Source organism: Lampetra planeri, chromosome 17, assembly GCF_965212315.1.
Source record: "Lampetra planeri chromosome 17, kcLamPlan1.2.h2, whole genome shotgun sequence".
Classification (NCBI taxonomy): Eukaryota; Metazoa; Chordata; class Hyperoartia; order Petromyzontiformes; family Petromyzontidae; genus Lampetra; species Lampetra planeri.
In genome coordinates, this window is record NC_136123.1 from 5,278,692 (window position 1) to 5,298,039 (window position 19,348).

The 19,348-nt window shown below is 46.4% G+C and overlaps 2 protein-coding genes across 3 annotated transcripts in view; both read left to right on the plus strand.

Annotated features, from left to right (window-relative positions):
* The first annotated feature begins 2,669 nt into the window (after positions 1-2,669).
* HYDIN (HYDIN axonemal central pair apparatus protein) overlaps positions 2,670-19,348 on the plus strand; it is a 126,853-nt gene continuing 110,174 nt past the window's right edge. For both annotated transcript variants that reach the window (XM_078601931.1, XM_078601932.1), the window contains exons 1-7: positions 2,670-2,795; positions 3,920-4,077; positions 5,045-5,170; positions 5,359-5,478; positions 5,951-6,085; positions 6,578-6,777; positions 10,428-10,552. In XM_078601931.1, coding sequence (XP_078458057.1) covers positions 3,943-4,077; positions 5,045-5,170; positions 5,359-5,478; positions 5,951-6,085; positions 6,578-6,777; positions 10,428-10,552 — 841 coding nt within the window. In that variant the 5' untranslated portion in view covers positions 2,670-2,795; positions 3,920-3,942. The remainder of the gene's footprint in view (positions 2,796-3,919; positions 4,078-5,044; positions 5,171-5,358; positions 5,479-5,950; positions 6,086-6,577; positions 6,778-10,427; positions 10,553-19,348) is intronic.
* Positions 11,172-17,906, plus strand: LOC144723301 (uncharacterized). The gene is made up of 2 exons (XM_078601930.1): positions 11,172-13,021; positions 16,836-17,906. Exons 1-2 carry the CDS (start codon positions 11,726-11,728, stop codon positions 16,848-16,850), a joined length of 1,311 nt encoding a protein of 436 aa, XP_078458056.1. The 5' UTR covers positions 11,172-11,725; the 3' UTR covers positions 16,851-17,906.

Genomic DNA, 19,348 nt, shown 5'->3' on the forward strand with positions numbered 1-19,348 from the left:
AGATTGGGGTGGGGTGGTGAGGAGGGGGGGGCAGGGCCTTCAGATATCACTTGCTATTGAAGTTAGCTGTAGCCTCGCATTGAACCCAAGTTGCTGGGTTCACATTGCAGCGTGATAACCATCACTACTCCATCCATATGAAATATATAGGGACCTAATATGACACCTACTTTTAGCAGAAATTTAATCCGTATCTGCTCTCAGTACCTTTCAGTCAGAGATCCTATATTTCTGAGATCATAACCATTGTCAGGGCGACGGTGGCTATGCACGTGGCCTTTAAGCCAGCACTGTGGATGTGAGGGTTGGTGGACCACACACATGTTCTGAAACTCCCTTCCCGTGGGTTTCGATGCGCCATACCCTGGCTCGCCAGAAGGCAGTACAACAAGTGGATTAGTCGCCATCTATTTCCATCTGAACTGGGATAGAGTGTTGCACCCTCACGTGCATTGGTTTTCTCCGGGTGCTGCGGTTTCCTACCACGTGTAGTATTAAACACTCATCATTAATCGGCTGAAAACATCTTGTATATATGGTGAACTTCGTTTGGCACCGTACGTAGCCAACCGAGCTAATCAGAGATGCTGAGAAAGACAACAAACTAAAGACAAAACGCAAGTTCTTAAAATAATAATCCAAAACCCAATTCAGGATCCTCCTAAAAACGAATCCTATAACTCGGTGTGGTTTTATTAATACATGAATCAGTACATTATTATAATCATCGTTAGAATGTCGTATTTTTTAGACTTTTACATATATGAATTTCCTTCAATGTAATTATGTTAACCGTCGCCAGGAATCCAACTGTGGTTGGTTGTTTGGGTTCATAGCGCAGTGCGATGACCACGGCACAACCACTCCACCACCCATGTGCTATATTAACTTATTCAAATCGCTTATAGCTGTCTGATCGCCCTTTCCGTCTGGCAGGCAAAGGCGGTCCCGTGTGAAGGAAGGCAAGCGGCGAGGCAATGACAAACGACGGTAGTTCAGGACAAATCGCCGCAAGCCCATTTATCTCTGGCGTCCCATGACAGCCGAGGGGCATCCGTTCGGGTCAGAGCTGGTGGCGCTGGGTGCCTACGCTCGGCCAGTCACGGATAGATTTATGAGGGTGCCAGGAAGAGGTGACATGCCACGCGGACAGATTCGGGGAACGGGGGGGTGGAGGAAATGATCGCCAATGAAACAGCACCGTTTGTTAGCGTCCAGAAGAAGTTGAAAGAACGGTCAAGAGCAAAGGAGTGGGAGGTGCAACTTTGGAGGATATTGATTCAGGAGCAGTTAAACGCATGATTTGTGTTTTTGGTCGCAAGGTCTTGGCAATAAGGAGGCTTTCTCTGAGCGATTGGTAGGCTTCCGGCAGGCAGAGGATGCGTTGAAAAGGGGTTCTCTGTCAAGATACCAACATTAAAAGGTGACGAGGTTCTCAGGGTTCATAGCGCCGAGTCGGTCGGCACTACTGAGATCCTGAGTTTCATTGTAGGTTTCAGCCGCCTGTAAATTATTATAATCCATAAAACAAAAAATAAAGTTTTATGGTTTCCGTACTGCAATGAAAATGTTTACATGAAACATCTGTACTAAATTCTGTACGGTAGTTGATTTACATTTTGAACGATTCTTGAGAAAAGTTCCTGCGCTCTAAACTCACAACCTGAGTTTGATTCCCCGCCACGGCTGACCTGAAGGGCACATGGCATCTGAACTATTTCTGAACACCCCCTTCCCCAACATGCAATGAACAGTGTAAGGTATGGTCAAGCAATATACATGTCCAGCTCGTTGATTTTTTTAAGGGCTGAAATGTATTATTTGGTTCTTTAGGTAAAGTCACGTAGATAGAAAAAATTAATAATAAAAATAAAGTGAATACAAATAATAATAAATAATAATAAACTAATATAGACTGTAGCCTGGTTCTTAATCGGAGTGTACTGGCAATCTATAATGTAGACTGTAGCCTGATATTAAGTTTGGTGAGTGTACTGGTAGTCTATAATGTAGACTGTAGCCTGGTTATTAAGTGTGGTGAGTGTACTGGTAGTCTATAATGTAGACTGTAGCAATGGTTATTAAACTGAGTGAGCGTACTGGCAGTCTATAATGTAGACTTATTATTGTTTAGCTGTAGTGTAACTGTACAATACAGTTATTTAACTGTAGTGTAACTGTACACTACAGTTACACTAGTTATTTTGCTGTGCCTTTTTGCACCTGATGAAGGAAGCTTGTGTTGCCTCCGAAACGTCGTGATTTAATTGATTTATTTTCATTTATTATTATTTTTACCTACGTGACTTTACCGAAAAAACCTAAGAGTATGACTCCTTGCAGTCACGAAAGCTTCAAATCTAGAATTAATTAATGTGATCCGCTTGCCCATGGCGCTGAGCACGTGTTTACAAACAATGTGCCCGGCAACAGGACGGACTGTACCAAATCACGCTGAGAGAGCGGGGGGGGGGAGTGACGCGTTCCATTGTTATGAGACGCAGCGCCAAACGCGATTGTAGACGCACCGTCGTTCGTCTGCTTATTTAAACTAAATATGTATGAGATATCATTCGGTTTAAATCGTACAATGTGTATATATTATTTTTAAAGAAACATATTGTACGTGTTAATTGTTAGTGCCCTATTGAAATGGGTAGATGGTTTCGCCCAGCCGGAAGCTCGCGTCGCCATGGTAACGCTAACGCCAGACGAGACGCTCCGTGTTTGTGGAAGTTGAATAATTTATAGTTTTTTTTCGTCGCCTACCCTAAATATTTTAAAGAAAATAAAAGGTATCGTGCAAATCGCAAGTTCTAAAATAAGCCGCTCTGTAAATCTGCCGCTTTAATCGTATTTATTTTTGATCGAGTTGCGAGCGTGAGAACAACCGATGATTTTTAATTGCCATGTGTGTTGGTTATCCCTGTTGCAATTAACACGATGTACTAATGTTTGAGATTGTTGTGGTGTAAAAGTGTTGTATACGTGTGATAGCTTTGTGAGGCATTCGTGTTGAGTTTCTAGACATGTAACGATTAATCAATAAATTAAAATATATCGCGTGAATTTGATCCCTTAACATTCATAAGTTCGCGCGTGTAATTGGATTAATTTTAGATCTATCAAAATCATATGCCAATTTTACCATTGTTGTGATTTTAACTATCAAGAGAGGAGAATAAGAGACAAAACATCGTCTCGCTAGAACCGAATCTTGTGCGTGTGGGCGGATCGATAATACCAGTACTGTTACATGCACTGCATCGTAATGATTACGACTACGGTACCATTTAAATTTTGATTTAAAGCTTTCGTGACTGCAGGGATTCATATTCTTGGTTCTTACGGTAAAGTCGTAGAAGGGAAATAATAAAAATATGAAACAATATTTTATTATTTCCCTTCTACGTGACTTTACCGAAAGAACCAAGAATATACAGTTCCATTGTTATTATTGAAATCAGCGCTAAAACATGAAAGTTTACGAAAGTATCACTCAGTGAAGTGTGACATTGCCCGTCACCATGTCTGTTAAGAGTACCCACACTTTACCCCACCACACGGGACCTGCCTAGCGATTGGCTGGTGGTGTAACACATTTATACTGCTGGATGGACGTGAAGCTTAGAACAACAAAACCTTGCCAATGTCAGCTGCCGCGCCGCGAGATCGAACTGGCAACCTCTGCATTGCAAGTCCGGTCCGCTAACATTTGCACCACGTCAGCATCCTTTCTCGATTAATAAATTACATTCTAAAATTACATTATTAATCTGGCATAAGTCTGCCGCAGACGACGACCTCCATAGGCAGATGGGCATTTTCTCATTCTGAAGCTGCTAATGTTTCCATTGTGTGCGTGTGTCTGTGTGCACGTATGTGTGATGTGTGCGTGTGTGTGAGCGCGCCTCTACAGGGGTAGCGGGCGCATTTGGCAGGATGCCCTTGGGACGAGAGCAGGCAGCTATCAGCTGCCTGCAGTACAGCCCCTCGAAGCCCCCAGAAGGATTCCAGACCCGCGTGGTGGCCCCGAGAAACCCCAAGCTGGTTCCTCGGGAGGAGTTTCCCTCCAAGGTAAAAGGCTGTAAATGCCACTTATGATGTGCTTATTATAAGTTGAGCCATTTTCCCTTTGCATTTTTTTTTACCAAAAAAAACAATTTGTGATAGAACAATTTAGCATTTTGCAAAGGAAAGATGAATTGTATTTTGATTGTATTGAGCTTTGCCACATTAGTAATAGTAATAGGTTTTTACCCTTTCAACTGGTACAAAAACTGACACCTTTATACAAGGCATCATGTTTGCAATAACCACAACACGAGCAGTCAAAATGCAAACAAAAATAAACAACTCTGATGATGATAATGGTAATAATAATCTTTGCCACATTCACAGGCACTTTATTGAAAGGCGAGTATTTATAAAGCATCAGACTAGATCCAACCCTTCATATGAGTGGTTTCACCTCTCCTGTTATATATGATCTTACTTTCACTTGCTTTGTCAGCCTTTGTCAAAGCTAGCAAAATATAATGACATTAAACTGATAGTGAAAAAATAGTATGTGTTAAATTGATGATGCGAAATATTACGTTTAGCTTTGATGGATAGGCTTATGTCATAGCACAAATATTATACCACTTCCATCATCACAAAAAATGAAACATGTAATTCTTTGTGAAATATTCACATTTTTTACGTAATGCTATTCAAGTATATTTAACTGTAAACATAAAAAAAATCTTTCAATTACTAACCAATGCTACACAATAAGATATGATGGAAATCATAAAAGAATAAAAATATATATATATGACCAAGGCACTAAATGGAATGAATAAATCAAGGCATATAGGAATAAGATGAAGTATAGCTTTACAGCACCTCAGGCAATGGCTCCAACATAGAGAGGTTTTTTTTATCCAGTCGTGGATATTGATGAGTTACTTATATATTTTGTTATTTTGCCCCATGCGGTGATATTGAGGGCCATGGTTTTTCCACACTATCTTTTTTGCTTATTTTCCTTTCACACTAGGTGACCCCATCAGAGTTCATGAAAGAAATGGCACTGACCACAGAAGAAAAGCTGGCAGGCACTCATGAGATGCACTTGCCCAAAATTATACAACTGCTGGACATGAATGAGACTACCCACCAAAAGGTAAATCGTTATTTAGACACCTCCCGTTGCATATAATTTAGTCATCTAGTCAAATAAATATTCATTGGTTTTAAATGTGTTCATTGATTTAAATATTTTTACAATGCCGTATGCAGAAATGTGCTTTAAAAAGCCTTAATTTCTTGTCTACTCATTTGCAACTGTATGTTGCGTCTCCTTGTTTGTAGTTTTCACTGGTGGACATTGATCAAGCAATGTTCCAGCCCTTTCCTTCAGAGATCACCTTCCAGAACTTTGAGCCCTGTGAGACATATGAGGTGCCACTCAATCTCAGGAACAATGACCGGGTATGCCTTATCAATCACATTTTCTCACGTGTTGTGCTCATTACTTTCTATTTCCTTACGTTATTGTCCTGAATGGTAATTTATTATATGAGTACGATTTTATTTTCACGGGTGTATGATGGTAATATTTCTTGATTTAAAGCTTTCGTGACTGCAGGGATTCATATTATTGGTTCTTTCGGTAAAGTCACGTAGAAGGGAAACAATAAAATAATAAAAATATAAAACAATACAATTCTCACGACGTTTCGACTGCAACACAAGCAATCATCATTTTTTCACACGTGATTGATGATTGCTTGTGTTGCAGTCGAAACGTCGTGAGAATTTTCTTGTTTTATATTGTTATTATTTTATTGTTTCCCTTCTACGTGACTACCGAAAGAACCCAGAATATGGTAATATCTCTGTTAAGCTCTGAATCTGAAGCCAGACATCATCAGGCGGTAAACATGGGTGTTGATTTCCACAGGTGCCTCGACTGATTAAGGTGAGCCAGGAGGACTCGCCATACTTTAAGATCATCAGCCCAAATGACGTGGGCACCAAAGTGGCTCCAGGCATGGCCTCGACATTTCGCATTGTGTTCACACCTGAGCAGAAAAAGGTTTGTCTTGAGCCACACCTCACATTGTCACAATTTAGGATTATAATTCAATAATCGATTCATTTTATGATTATTTATGTCTCACTGGTATATTTTGTCATGACCAATTATATAGCCAAAAATAAACATGTACATATCATTAGGCTGAATTTTGAATAATTGATTCTAACATGCAAGACACGCAAACTTTGCCTATCGCGGGGGTTACATTCTTGAAAATAGCCGAAATCAGCAAATCCGTGATCCTTCTTGTAAATTCCTTGCAAAAGCCACATATGATGATGACTATAATTAATGACGTGCCTAACCATCGTAGTGGTGCAGCACTTTTAAACACGTTTTACATTTTCAGCACACTTTCAGAAAAAAAAGTTAACACAAATCGATACAAAGTAATTCCCTAACGAATTTGTATATCATTTAAAATGGCAAGCATATAATTTGAAAGACCATACAACCTGTATAGCATTGACCTGTGTACTTATCTGTCAGGACTACACGCATCAGTTGGTCTGTGTGACCGAGCGAGAAAAGTTTATGGTGCCGGTGCGCGCGATCGGGTCCCGCGCCATCCTAGACTTCCCGGACGTGGTGGCATTCTCCCAGCGGCCGGTCAAGCTGCGCTCTGAGCGAACGCTGCTCGTACGCAATGTTGGCAATCGCCACGCCAATTTCTCACTGCAGACGGAGAGGTGAGCCCAGCTGGACGTGTACTCGTAAATGTGTGCACAAGGGAGACTGTTGCCTATCAAGAGGAGCATTTCTCAACACACATTTCTCGTTCTTTGGCTGCTATAGATTTCTACATGATAAGCCACTTAGTTGAGCTATCATTTGCGGCCAGGTAGCGTCTTAAAAAGAGCTATATAGCTCAGTGAGCCTTAACTGGTAAAATATAAAAAGTTTAGTGTTTTTAGTTTTACAATGTTTTCTCTGTAAAGTTTGTCAGGCCTGCGTGATAAACAGTCTCTCGCTCAGGTGGCCATTTTTTTCAGTTGAATATGTGCAATGCAACCAGCTGTGATGAAACTGTTGGTATTGCATTGCAGGGAATCCGTTTAATTCCATTGTTGTTTTATAGTAATCATATAATCTGCGTGTGATGTGTGAAACTGAATAAAACGTGGGAGCATCAAGAGGCAACTGAGGTGCCTCTGCTGAATCATCACAAAGGTGTATGCCTCGGGGCAATGACTGAGCCACTGACATTATTATCATTCACACTTTGTATAAGTGACTATAGAATCATGGGTACAGCAGAGTTGTTGTCTTCATTCTGGACATTTATGGCACATTTAGCACACATGTTACTCTGGTATATTAATCTACAATCCTAATTCATGTCCACAATGACATTGTGGTCATCTGAGAAATCACAACACAGCTTATAATTTTTTGTAGTCAAATAGATGTCCATAGGTGACTCATTTCAATAGTTATTTACACTAAATTGTTAAATATTGCAGGGTCTTCCACTAATATATTCTATATCAAAATTGCTTATAATTTAAAGTGCCTGATGTGAACATCAGTACATCACAGCTGTGCTCAATGCACAATGCAAGAATATTTGCTGGTGTACTATGGTATCCCACAATGCACTGGTTCTTCATTTGTGCACACATTGTATTCATTTATAAGCCAATTTTCATCACCTTGAGGCATGCCACAAGGGATGTGCAGTTTGACAAGAAAATGGCAGATAATTTGAGAGAAATTTCAAGTAAGTGGGTTTGCTGTCAGTGTCAGGGAAAGATGGCAATGCAATAAGCTAGATGTTTAAAATACTGTAGGATTGTTGTACAGGACTGAAAAATAGTAATTTTTATTATTTGGATCTTTCGGTAAAGTCACGTATATAGGTTCAAAGAAAATAACAAAAAATAACACGAAACTACTACCTTGCCATACATAGCAGGGGTCACCAAAAAGATCTCCAAAATCATGAGCAAACACAAGATCCGGGTTCGATTTAACACAGTGCATACAATTTGTGATCTGATCCCATCTGTAAAGGATGCGATCCCTGACATGCAATACCCCGGCGTCTACAGACTAAGCTGTGTCTGCGGCAGTAGTTACATTGGGGAAACTAAGCGACATGTCTCGGACCGTGTTCGTGAACATAAGGCAGATTTGAAACACGGTAGGACCAATACCTCGGCCGTGGCTGATCATTGTTTTAATGCGGTGGGCTCACAAGAAATTTATTTCTCTAAGACGAAGGTACTTTGCAAACCTACTGGCTATCAACAAAGAATCGTTCGTGAAGCCATCCACATATACAGACACAGACACAACTTCAATCGAGAAGATGGGTACAAACTGAGTAATCATTGGAAGGACGTTATCAACCAGTTTAAGTCATAACTGGCTGTGATGTTCCCATCCTACCACCTTCCGATTTACATGAACAGGTTAAATGTCCCACACTAACACAGCTGCTCTGCGATCTGCCATTAACATGCCAATCTCTCACATTAACATAGCCACCCGAGCACTCGTCGTGGGCGTTACCCTCCGATCTTACATTATGCTAATTTCAAACATTAATATCACTAGCTCCGCCCACTTCGTTTATGACCCCTGTGTTGCGATCGAAACATCGTAGTCTTTTGTTATTCTCTTTGAATCTATCTACGTGACTTCACCGAAATACCCAAAGAATATGAATTCCTGCAGTCACGAAAGCTTTAAGTCAAGATTTAATAGTCATTTTATGTTGAGGTTGAAAACTGCTAAGAGTCCATGCTTGTAAGGCGGTATTAAACGATGTAGGGATTCTTAGCCTGATGCACTGTTTAGCCAAAGCCAGTTGATTACTGTCAGCACTAACCTTTACCATGTAAACCTGAACCTTCAACCCGAAATCTAACTGTCTGGTTGATTTAACAACAGTACGGTACTGAGTCTGAATAAGCTGTAATGAAACATTCTAAATGCTCATTCAAGGGTGCCTTTGCTGTATATTGTTGCCACAATCTCTCATTTGCCTTCCCCTTTGAAGTTCCAAAAGGGTGTTTGTTTGTAACGTGCTTTCAAACCCGGAAGGTGCAGATGTATTAATTGTTTGTCCAATAGTTTTAAATATGAATGATTAATTTAGCTTTTTCATCCAGAGTAGCTAAAACCATCACTTTCAGACCTATAAAAAAAATCATGACTGTTATAAAAAAATTTGAGAGGAATTATCGGTTGATTAAATCAAGAGACGGATCATAAATCATAAATACATGAAACAAATTGTTATATTGCAATACAACATTTTGTTCTTTGAGTGAAGTGACATGCATGATGTTACACAATGATCGTTGAATTACACACCTCACCAGTTGCACACTTTTATTACCAGGACTCCATTAACTTTGAAAACATTACGCATCTACTGAAGCATATAACACCCTTGTGGATACTCGCTTTGCACACTACGCATGGCCGCACTTCTACAAGCATAAATGTGTCAAAAGTTGTCACCCAGAATGCGCCAGATTTCATCACATGTTCGAAGCTAATCAGAGTTGACCCTAGATAGTGCTTGAATGGGCGACTACCAAGCATAGCAGGTGTTATCGGCTGCAATGTTACGTGTTGGGCAGCAGAGGAAAGTGCAGAAACATTAATTGTTGAACTGTACTATGCTACCATGTTTATGCTCCCCCTTCATCATCAACCCGCATTGACTGGTATGGGCATATAACCCCCATAAACCTGCACTGTTAGGGGAGGTCCTCATCCTGCAGTGAACTGACAAAGTGATCTATACACTTCCGATGACCATGGTTGGCTAGGTACGGCGCGAAAGAAGTCCAGCATATATATACATCCATAAAGAGTTGCTTTCCTTGTATTATTTTCCAGCAATAACACTGGTCAAAAAAAAAAAATTCTGGCCTGGACTTTTGCAGCTGTTTTAGACTAATTTCAGGGTGCTGATTCCAAATCTGATCTCAGATTTGCTCTATCACATCATTTTTATGCTAGCGGCATACCCCATTTTCATTGATTTTACCAGAAATTTATTCTGTCACTTATGATTGCAAGTTGTTGCGAGTCAGTGACTGCTTTAGTGTTAAAATATGGTGCTGTATTTTTAGGATAGTGTGTTTATAATATCATTTTATGTAGATATCCACATTTATTTAATATTTTTCTTCTGCAGTTTTTTTATTGAAAATGCAATATTTAATATCTCAAAAACCTGACGTGATAGACACGTCAGGTTTTTTGATGCCAGATTTGGAATCAGCACCCCAAAATACCTTAAACCCGTTGGAATACCTTATGCCAGAAAAAGTGTGTTGACCAGCAATAATAGGTGTTTGTACATGCGTGTTGTGCTCAGGCCGTTCTCTGTGGAGCCGGTGTATGGAGCGCTGGTCGTTGGTGAGAGCACGCAGGTGACTGTGGCTTTTACGCCGCAGACAACCGGAGACCATTCGGCCGAGCTCTGGATACACTACGACACGGGTGAGAGTTCCGCATCAGTCACGCTTGCTTGTGGACTTTGTGTTTTTTTACACGTGAATATTTGTGGTGAAAGCGGTGTCCTTTATTCAAGATGTGCACGTCTATCATCGCTCTCTCTCCCATGCTGTTGAATCTAGGAAGTGCAGTTTCTGTGAGCTGCCAAGCAGTCTATGCTCTTAGGTTTTTCGGTAAAGTCACGTAGGTAAAAAATAAGATTAAAAGTGAATAAAAGTAATCATGGAAATAAAGTAAAATAATAAATCACGACGTTTCGGAGGCAACACAAGTCTCTGTCATCAGGTGGGACCGTCACAGCTAAATTACTGCATCAAGTGAGGAAAATTCCAAAAGACCAGCCCTTAAATACAAGTTAAGGGGGGAGGGGCTTATCCATTATTACTTTTATTAACTTTTAATTTTATTTTTTACCTACGTGACTTTACCGAAAAAACCTAAGAGTATGAATCCGTACAGTCATGAAAGCTTCAAATCTAGAAGCAGTTTATACTTCACGAAAGTAATAACGAGACATTGTGGAGAAAACTATCATTTAAAAACCTCGACGTGTCTCGCAATCAATCTCAATACACTTGTGTAGGGCTGTTACAGAGAGCCCGTTATGCATGGCAGCCTATGGTAAACAAGCACAGTGGGCGGGGCTACGTCAGTGCACGGGCAGGTGCCCTCTACGACGTCCGCACTTCGGACGTTACGATCCCCCGGGGCCCCACCCCTCAGGGAGGGGGGTGTATAAAAGGGGAATGTATCGGGGGGCTCGGGAGTGTTGTGTTAGCTAAGAAGAGGAGACGGAAGACGTCCTAGATAGAGCCCTGGTCTCCCCCTGGCACGCCGTCCTTATCAGGACCGCGCAGGCTCGAGCCAGTGGCGTGGTACCAGAGCCAGAGCCAGTGCTGGTCTGGACTCTGGGTACCGGGCCCGACTGACCAGTGTCGGGCCAAGATAGCCTCCCCTAGCCCATTAGAGGAGGACTCAGAGGCAGGCTAGGGTTAGCCTAGAGGTGTGTCCTCAGATAGACGGGTGAGGGGGCCGATACCCCCTCAGTGTGTATGTCACAACGTGTGGTGTTAAATAAACAAGTGTGCCTCCAACTCCGGTGTGAACGAGTCATAAGCGTTACTACATCTGGCGTCAGAAGTGAAACAAAGTACGAACATGGATACACGCCGGACGACTCGAGTCGGGGTACCAGAGGCAGAAGACACCACTGCAGTCGGAGGGCCCGAGACGGCTGAAGATGCCATCGACCAGCCGGGGCTGGGCGCATCCACGCCACAGCAGCTGGAGGAAGGGGAGCCGTCGATGGAGGGGCTGAGGGAGGCGCACGCGAAGCTGACCGAGCTGCTGTACGCCGCAGCCGCCATGCTCGACACCATCACGCAGCTGGGGGCTGCGGGACCGCCACGGGGCAACGGCAGCCGACGATCACAGCGCCTTCCCGCCATTTCCACGGAGCAACATTTTGAAACTCCCGCCATCGCCGCAGCTGCTGTTGAGGGCGTGGCCGCTCTAAGCATCGCGTCCAACGGCGGGAGTACAGTACCTGCCGCGTCACCACCAACGGGCGGAACGTCACCACGGGTGCGACCGGCGATGCCATCGCTGGTTCGTGCCGACGCTGACTTGAGTGAGGCGGACGAGGGAGTGCGTTCGTCCTCTGCAGCCGCTGCCTTACATCAGCGACTGCCGCCGCTCAAAGAATTTGTGGGCGAGGAGGGCGACTGGGGCGGCTTCCAGCGGCGCTTCCTCGCTCACCAGGAGATGGCACAGTGGACAGACGCCGAGGCTCTCCGAGCACTGCCAGCACTCCTCGACAGCGACGCCCTCGCCACACTAACATCGGCAACGAAGGAGAGGCGTTCCACGCTGCGGGAGGCGATGCAAGTGCTGTCCGCTGTGTATGGGCCACCATCGGACTGTCGTCAACTCTTTTACGATCGCCAGCGGGGGACGAAGGAGTCGCCCCTGGCGTACCGTACAAGCCTCCTGGCGCTGGCAAAGGAAGCCTTTCCACGAATGGACGACGAGGGGATCGACGCCATGGTGACAGAAAAGATACTTTTGCTGGCGGACGACTTAGACATCGTCATTGTCGCACAGGACGATGCAGAAATGTGCTCCCTCCAAGCGGCCCGTCTCCTCCACGCAAACCTGTCCTCTCAACGACGGAAGGCCAGCAAGGCGGCGAGCGGGCGCGCCGTCGCTGCGGCCACCCTCCCGGCGGAAGAGGTTTGCGCCATCAACCATCGACGGCAGCACGGAGCGGGAGCGCGGGGGGACCGGGCCGGTTCAAGCCATCTACAACGTCCATCGTCGCCACCAGCGCTTCCACGCTGCTACAACTGCGGCATCCGGGGCCACGTCGCCTCGGGGTGCCGCTCTCCTCGGCAGCGCGGGACGACACCTCAACGGGACGCCGGCCCTCGTCACAAGCTCCACCATCATAATCCGGCGAGTCGCGGCACCCCTCACGTTTGGCCCACGCACACGCCCGTCGCACACTTAAACACCGCAGCGAAGGGGGGGCCAATATCGCGTACCATGGCACCAACACGCACCGCTCTGGGTACTCACATTGAACCCAGCCAGTGGTCCGTGTTGGCCCATCGGGTTGTAGCCGCGTCGTCGGGGTCGTCGGCCGTTGTGGGTCACATCGATGGGGTGGAGGTTCGCATCTTGGTCGATACAGGAGCATCGGCGACCATTATTTCGGAGTTGATTTATAACATTCTCCCTGCCCAGAGCCGTCCTTTGATGCCTGTTAATGTGCCATTCTTTGCTGCTAACGGGGGTTCACTTGGCATCATCGGACAAATTCGAGCCCAAATTTGTGTCGGGGATATTAAATTATCTGGGCCGATTTTTGTTTCCTCCTCGCTGGCGGTTCCGTGCCTGCTGGGGACGGATTTCCTGGCCAAAATGCCGATTAGGATATTAATCGACCAGGGATGCATTGAGCTCCCATCGGGCCGACGCATGGCGTTTTTGCCATCCCCCGCTACGAGCCGGACGGCGTTCGCGACGGTGCCGGCGTTCGTAGATAGAACGGTGCGCGTTCCTCCGGGGGCGCAAATGTTAATTCCTTTGAGACTTCGGCGGCCCTTCGCTAAGGGCATTGGGGCTCAAGGGGTTTTGCTGGGACCGTCTAGGGCCGGGGTCAGTGGACCTAATTTACTCCCGGCCCAGACCATAGTGAGAGGGGATGGAGAACCCTTCATCGCGGTCCTCAATGTGGGCTCGCAGACGGTGGTGGTCCCACAGGGGACCGTGCTTGCTCACGCAACGCCGGTGCCCTGTGAGGAACCCGTCGCGAGTCATGTCGGCGCTGCCCCTGCACCGCGACCACATTCAGACAGCGATGAAGGGTGGCTCGAGGCGCTTTGCGCGGGATCGACGGACCTGTCAAATTTAGAGCGCCAACGTCTTAAGACACTACTGAGGGAATTTTCCGACGTTTTCAGTCGGGATAAATACGATTTGGGCTGCACTCATCTGCTGCGTCACCATATTGATACGGGTGACAGCGCGCCAATACGCCAAAATCCTTTTCGGTTGAGTCCCGCCGAAAAGGACCATGTCAAATCGGCTGTTGATGACATGCTAGCCGCCGACATAATTTCTCCCTCCAACAGCCCTTGGGGAGCGCCGATCGTCCTGGTTAAGAAGCAGGACGGTTCGTTGCGGTTTTGCGTTGACTTTCGGCGCCTTAATAAAATTACGGTTGCCGACGCATACCCGCTCCCACGGATGGACGAATCGCTTGACGCCTTGGCGGGAGCGCGATTCTTCTCCACATTGGACTTACTTTCGGGATTCTGGCAGCTTCCTCTGGACGATGATTCAAAGCCTAAAACTGCTTTCCGTACTCCGCACGGCCTGTTTCAATTCAACCGGTTGCCGATGGGCTTACACTCAGCGCCGGCAACTTTCCAGCGGTTGATGGAATTGGTTTTGGCTGGATTGCAATGGGAGTCGTGCCTGATTTATTTGGATGACGTCATTGTCTTTGGCAAAACTTTTGAGGAACATCTCCAGAGGTTGCGGGCGGTTTTCCTAAAGATGCGGGCTGCTAATTTGAAATTTAAGCCCCAAAAATGCCATTTGTTACGCGAGTCGGTGCGTTATTTGGGGCACATCGTGGGGCGCTCAGGTATTTCTACCGATCCCGCCAAAACGCAGTGTGTAAGCTCCTGGCCGACTCCCACCTCAGTGGGAGAGGTTAGGAGTTTTATTGGGTTTGCGTCGTATTATAGACGCTTCGTCGCTAATTTTGCGACTATCGCCAAACCCCTACATGCTTTAACATCTAAAGGGGTTGGGTTTTGCTGGGGTCAGGAGGAGGAGGCTGCTTTTTGCTCCCTTCGGGATGCTTTGGTAAACGCTCCTCCCCTGATTTACCCTGATTTTTCAAAACCGTTCTTGCTCGACACCGATGCGAGCAACACGGGTATTGGGGGCGTGCTCTCCCAGGTGGTTGACGGCGTGGAACATGTGGTTGCGTACGGCAGTCGGGTGTTGTCTCCAGCGGAGCAACGGTATTGTGTCACCCGTAGGGAACTGTTGGCAATTGTCCATTTCGTCCAACAGTATCGCCCGTATCTGTACGGTCGGCATTTCACCGTCCGCACAGATCATGCGGCACTGCAGTACGCCCTGAGGGTTCAACAGCCATCGGGACAATTGTCCCGATGGTTGGAGGTCCTCCAGGATTACGATTTCCAAACCACATACCGTAAGGGCGTTCGCCACACCAACGCGGACGCTCTGTCACGCTTGCCAACCACCTCCGAGTGTGCATGCCTCCTGGGGTCTGGACGTTGCAGGCCTCCAGGGGACACATCGGTACCTGTCTTGGCGGCCGCCAACGACGACGATGCAATGGTTCCTAATTCGATCGAACAACAGGGCAAAGATTCCCTGTTGGGGTTGCCCGTCATTGAATGGGGGCGCCTCCAGATGGAGGATGTCTCCCTCCTCGGGTGGCGACGTCGCGTTGGCGGTGCGGCGGGGGGAAAAAGAGGTGGTTCCGACGCATGGGAAATGTGCCAAGGTCTGCTAATGCATTGGGACGGGAAGTCACGTCGACATCGGCTGGTTGTCCCTACTGGGTTGCGGGGTAGGGTGGTATGGGCCGCTCATGAGCGCCTCCTACACCTGGGGACCCAAAAGACTCTCGCCTTGCTGCAACTTGATTTTTACTGGCCTGGCATGACGAGGGATGTGGGGGATTTGTTGGGATCGTGCCCTCAATGTGCACAACGCAAACCGCCGGCACGGGAGTCTAACCCGCCCTTGCAATCGATCAAAGTGTCCAGGATAAACGAGCTGGTCGCTCTGGACATTTTGGGACCATTCCCCGCCACCCCCAGAGGGAATAGATATTTGTTGACGGGTGTCGAGTATTTTACACGCTGGCCTATGGCCTGGCCTTTGGCCAACCAGTCGGCAGCAGCCATCGTGGAGGCCTTTGTTCAGGGTTATGTCCTGGACAAAGGTGCTCCGGAGAGGCTGCTGACCGACCAGGGCAGAAATTTTTCCGGTAAACTACTCAGACAAGTCTGCGATCTCCTGGGCACAAAGAAAATTCGGACCTCCCCATATCACCCACAAACTGACGGGATGGTCGAACGTTTGCATCGCACCATCTCGTCCATGTTATCACAACAAGTTTCGGACTCGCAAACGGATTGGGACCTACAAATTCAGGGGGTCTTGGCGGCGTACCGGATGGCACCCCATGCGGCTACGGGGTTTTCTCCCTTTTACCTCATGTACGGCCGAGAACCAGACCCGCCTGTTCGTGCCCAGTTGCGGATCCCCGTGCCGCAGGGAAAAACTAATCTGGCTGACCACGTTAAATTTAATCTGGACAAATTGACCGAGGCACGGGATGCTGCAATGCAAAACTCTGACCTCCGTCAGAAGGCAAATGAGCGCCTCAGATTGAGTCGAGCGCACATGCTGCAGTGGAAGCCGGGGGACAAGGCATGGTTGCACTGCCCCCAGGTGCCACTGGCAACCTCCTCTAAACTTGTGCGGCCGTGGCGGGGCCCTGTGGAAGTGGTGGAGGTGTTACGTCCGCAGTGCGTGCGCATCAAGTGGGGGAAGCGGCGATGGTTCGTGCACCCCTCCAGATTAAAACCCTTCGCTGCGGTACACAACCCCACTTCACACGCGCGTGGCCAAACGTGTGGGGGGTCGGCCGACTTGCTGGGTCCGTCTCTGTCGCTCTCACCTAATGCCTTGCCGGCTATGCCACCTTCAGGGGCATCAGGAGTGACGGGCTCACGCCCGATCACCCCTCCTGCGGATACCGAGGGTCACGCGGAGTCAGAGGAATGCTCACCTCAAGACGGACAGTCGCCACCTGATGGTCCGCCACGCGGGGTTACCCCGTGTGAGGGGCCCGCTGCAAGGACGCGCGCTAAAATGCGCAAACTGTTGTGAGGCCGGAAAATGTGTACATAGCTGTTGTGTTTATTGGCTGTTGTGTGGATGGTGTGTTTCCCGCTCCTCGGATGTACATATGTTGGGTTCACCGTTTGTTGTGTGTGCGGGGTGGGTTCCCTGCTGGTTGTATATAAGCTGTTTTTTTTACGGAATTCGTATTTATTCGGGGGGGTGCGACGGGTTGTTTCTCATCTTGTTGTTGTGTCTCGTTCTGGTTCCTGTTATGGTTCAAAAATAGTGAGGCACACGTCAGGGGGTGAAGGCACCTTTATTGTCAAATTTTGTATGTTGGCAGCCGGGACGGCTGCATGCTATGTGGGGGGGAGTGATGTAGGGCTGTTACAGAGAGCCCGTTATGCATGGCAGCCTATGGTAAACAAGCACAGTGGGCGGGGCTACGTCAGTGCACGGGCAGGTGCCCTCTACGACGTCCGCGCTTCGGACGTTACGATCCCCCGGGGCCCCACCCCTCAGGGAGGGGGGTGTATAAAAGGGGAATGTATCGGGGGGCTCGGGAGTGTTGTGTTAGCTAAGAAGAGGAGACGGAAGACGTCCTAGATAGAGCCCTGGTCTCCCCCTGGCACGCCGTCCTTATCAGGACCGCGCAGGCTCGAGCCAGTGGCGTGGTACCAGAGCCAGAGCCAGTGCTGGTCTGGACTCTGGGTACCGGGCCCGACTGACCAGTGTCGGGCCAAGATAGCCTCCCCTAGCCCATTAGAGGAGGACTCAGAGGCAGGCTAGGGTTAGCCTAGAGGTGTGTCCTCAGATAGACGGGTGAGGGGGCCGATACCCCCTCAGTGTGTATGTCACAACGTGTGGTGTTAAATAAACAAGTGTGCCTCCAACTCCGGTGTGAACGAGTCATAAGCGTTACTACACTTGTAACGCTCCTCTGAAAGATATGGGGGCTACCATTTTCCCATATTCAACCACCTGTTGAGAAGAAACTAAGCAGATCATTAGAAATCAATGGGGTATCGATACATTGATCACGATTATAACTTAAAATTCAGCAGTTCTGTAGTGCACTGTCATTTTGCAGTGATACATGAAAACTAGTGTCTGGGGGTTACATTTATAGGTAAGTCATATTCTTGGTTCTTTCGGTAAAGTCACGTAGATTGAAAATAAAATAAAATAAATATCAATAATTTATTGAAAATAAAAGCAAAAAACCCACGACGTTTCCATCGCAACGCAAGCAGTCTTCATCAGACGGAGAGTACCACACACCAAATGGCCATTATACTGTGACTTTCTCATTGACTGGAGTATCAGGTTTCTCGTAATTGTTTTGTAATATCATAACGTTAAGTGTAAGGTTTTGTATAGTTTAATGTTGTTATGTTGTCTACTCACATGTCCAAATAATAATCACCCAATTAGCCTCTTGCTGTTATGCAAATTACTTGTTTTACCTGCAGGCTGCTAGAACTGTATTATGGAATCGTATTGCAGCAATTGAGGGTAGCGAATTAGAACACAAGCTTCAGAGTTTTGCTGCTCCAATAAACGTTGCCGTGAAACATTGGTCTGGACGACTCAGAGGCTGATTTAAAATGATCACATTTTTGCCCATTAATTTAAAAACAGCCGTTTGTTCATGTATATGTTCTGCAAGACGGCTGATGATAATGATGAAGAAAATGCACACGGCTAGAGATGGAATTTCAGTCGCGTTAGCTTCTCTTACTCATAAAAATATCAGTGTCCTCTAAAGTGCAAGACTAAGGTTTATAATAGTGTACAGGTATGATCTCATGATCTCATGATCATCGTTGTATATATTCCACCAAGATGCACGTTACATTGGAGACACACCCAAGTAACGTGCAGCAGTTATGTATAATATACATTACACTGCAGTTGCAAACGTATGGTTCTTGTATTACCTTTCGAAGGCTCTTTATTAAGCGAACGGCACACCCACATGGCTACTGTATAGCTTTCAGTCAAAACCAACGCTGCCATCCCCAGGGAAGTCTTCCTTTTGATTTGTATGCCAACATGAGCAAACCTGTGAGCGATAACGCACTATAAATAGCAAAAGTAAATACGGTTGTGTGTACACATCCCTGCGTTAATGTTCTAGTGAACCTAAGAAGCCTCCATTTTTAGTTGCTGTTTGTGGAGAGATACCAATGTGGCCTTTGAGTTAAAATGTGATTGTGTGTACTGTACACAATTTACTCCCATTGGTAGCAAATATCGGTGGTTTCACATACTTTAATTTATACCTCTAAATGGTGTGTGTGTTGCGTAATTAACACATTTTGCATAGACATAATGTTAGGTGTGTACATGTATTGCCATTTTTATCATGCTAGT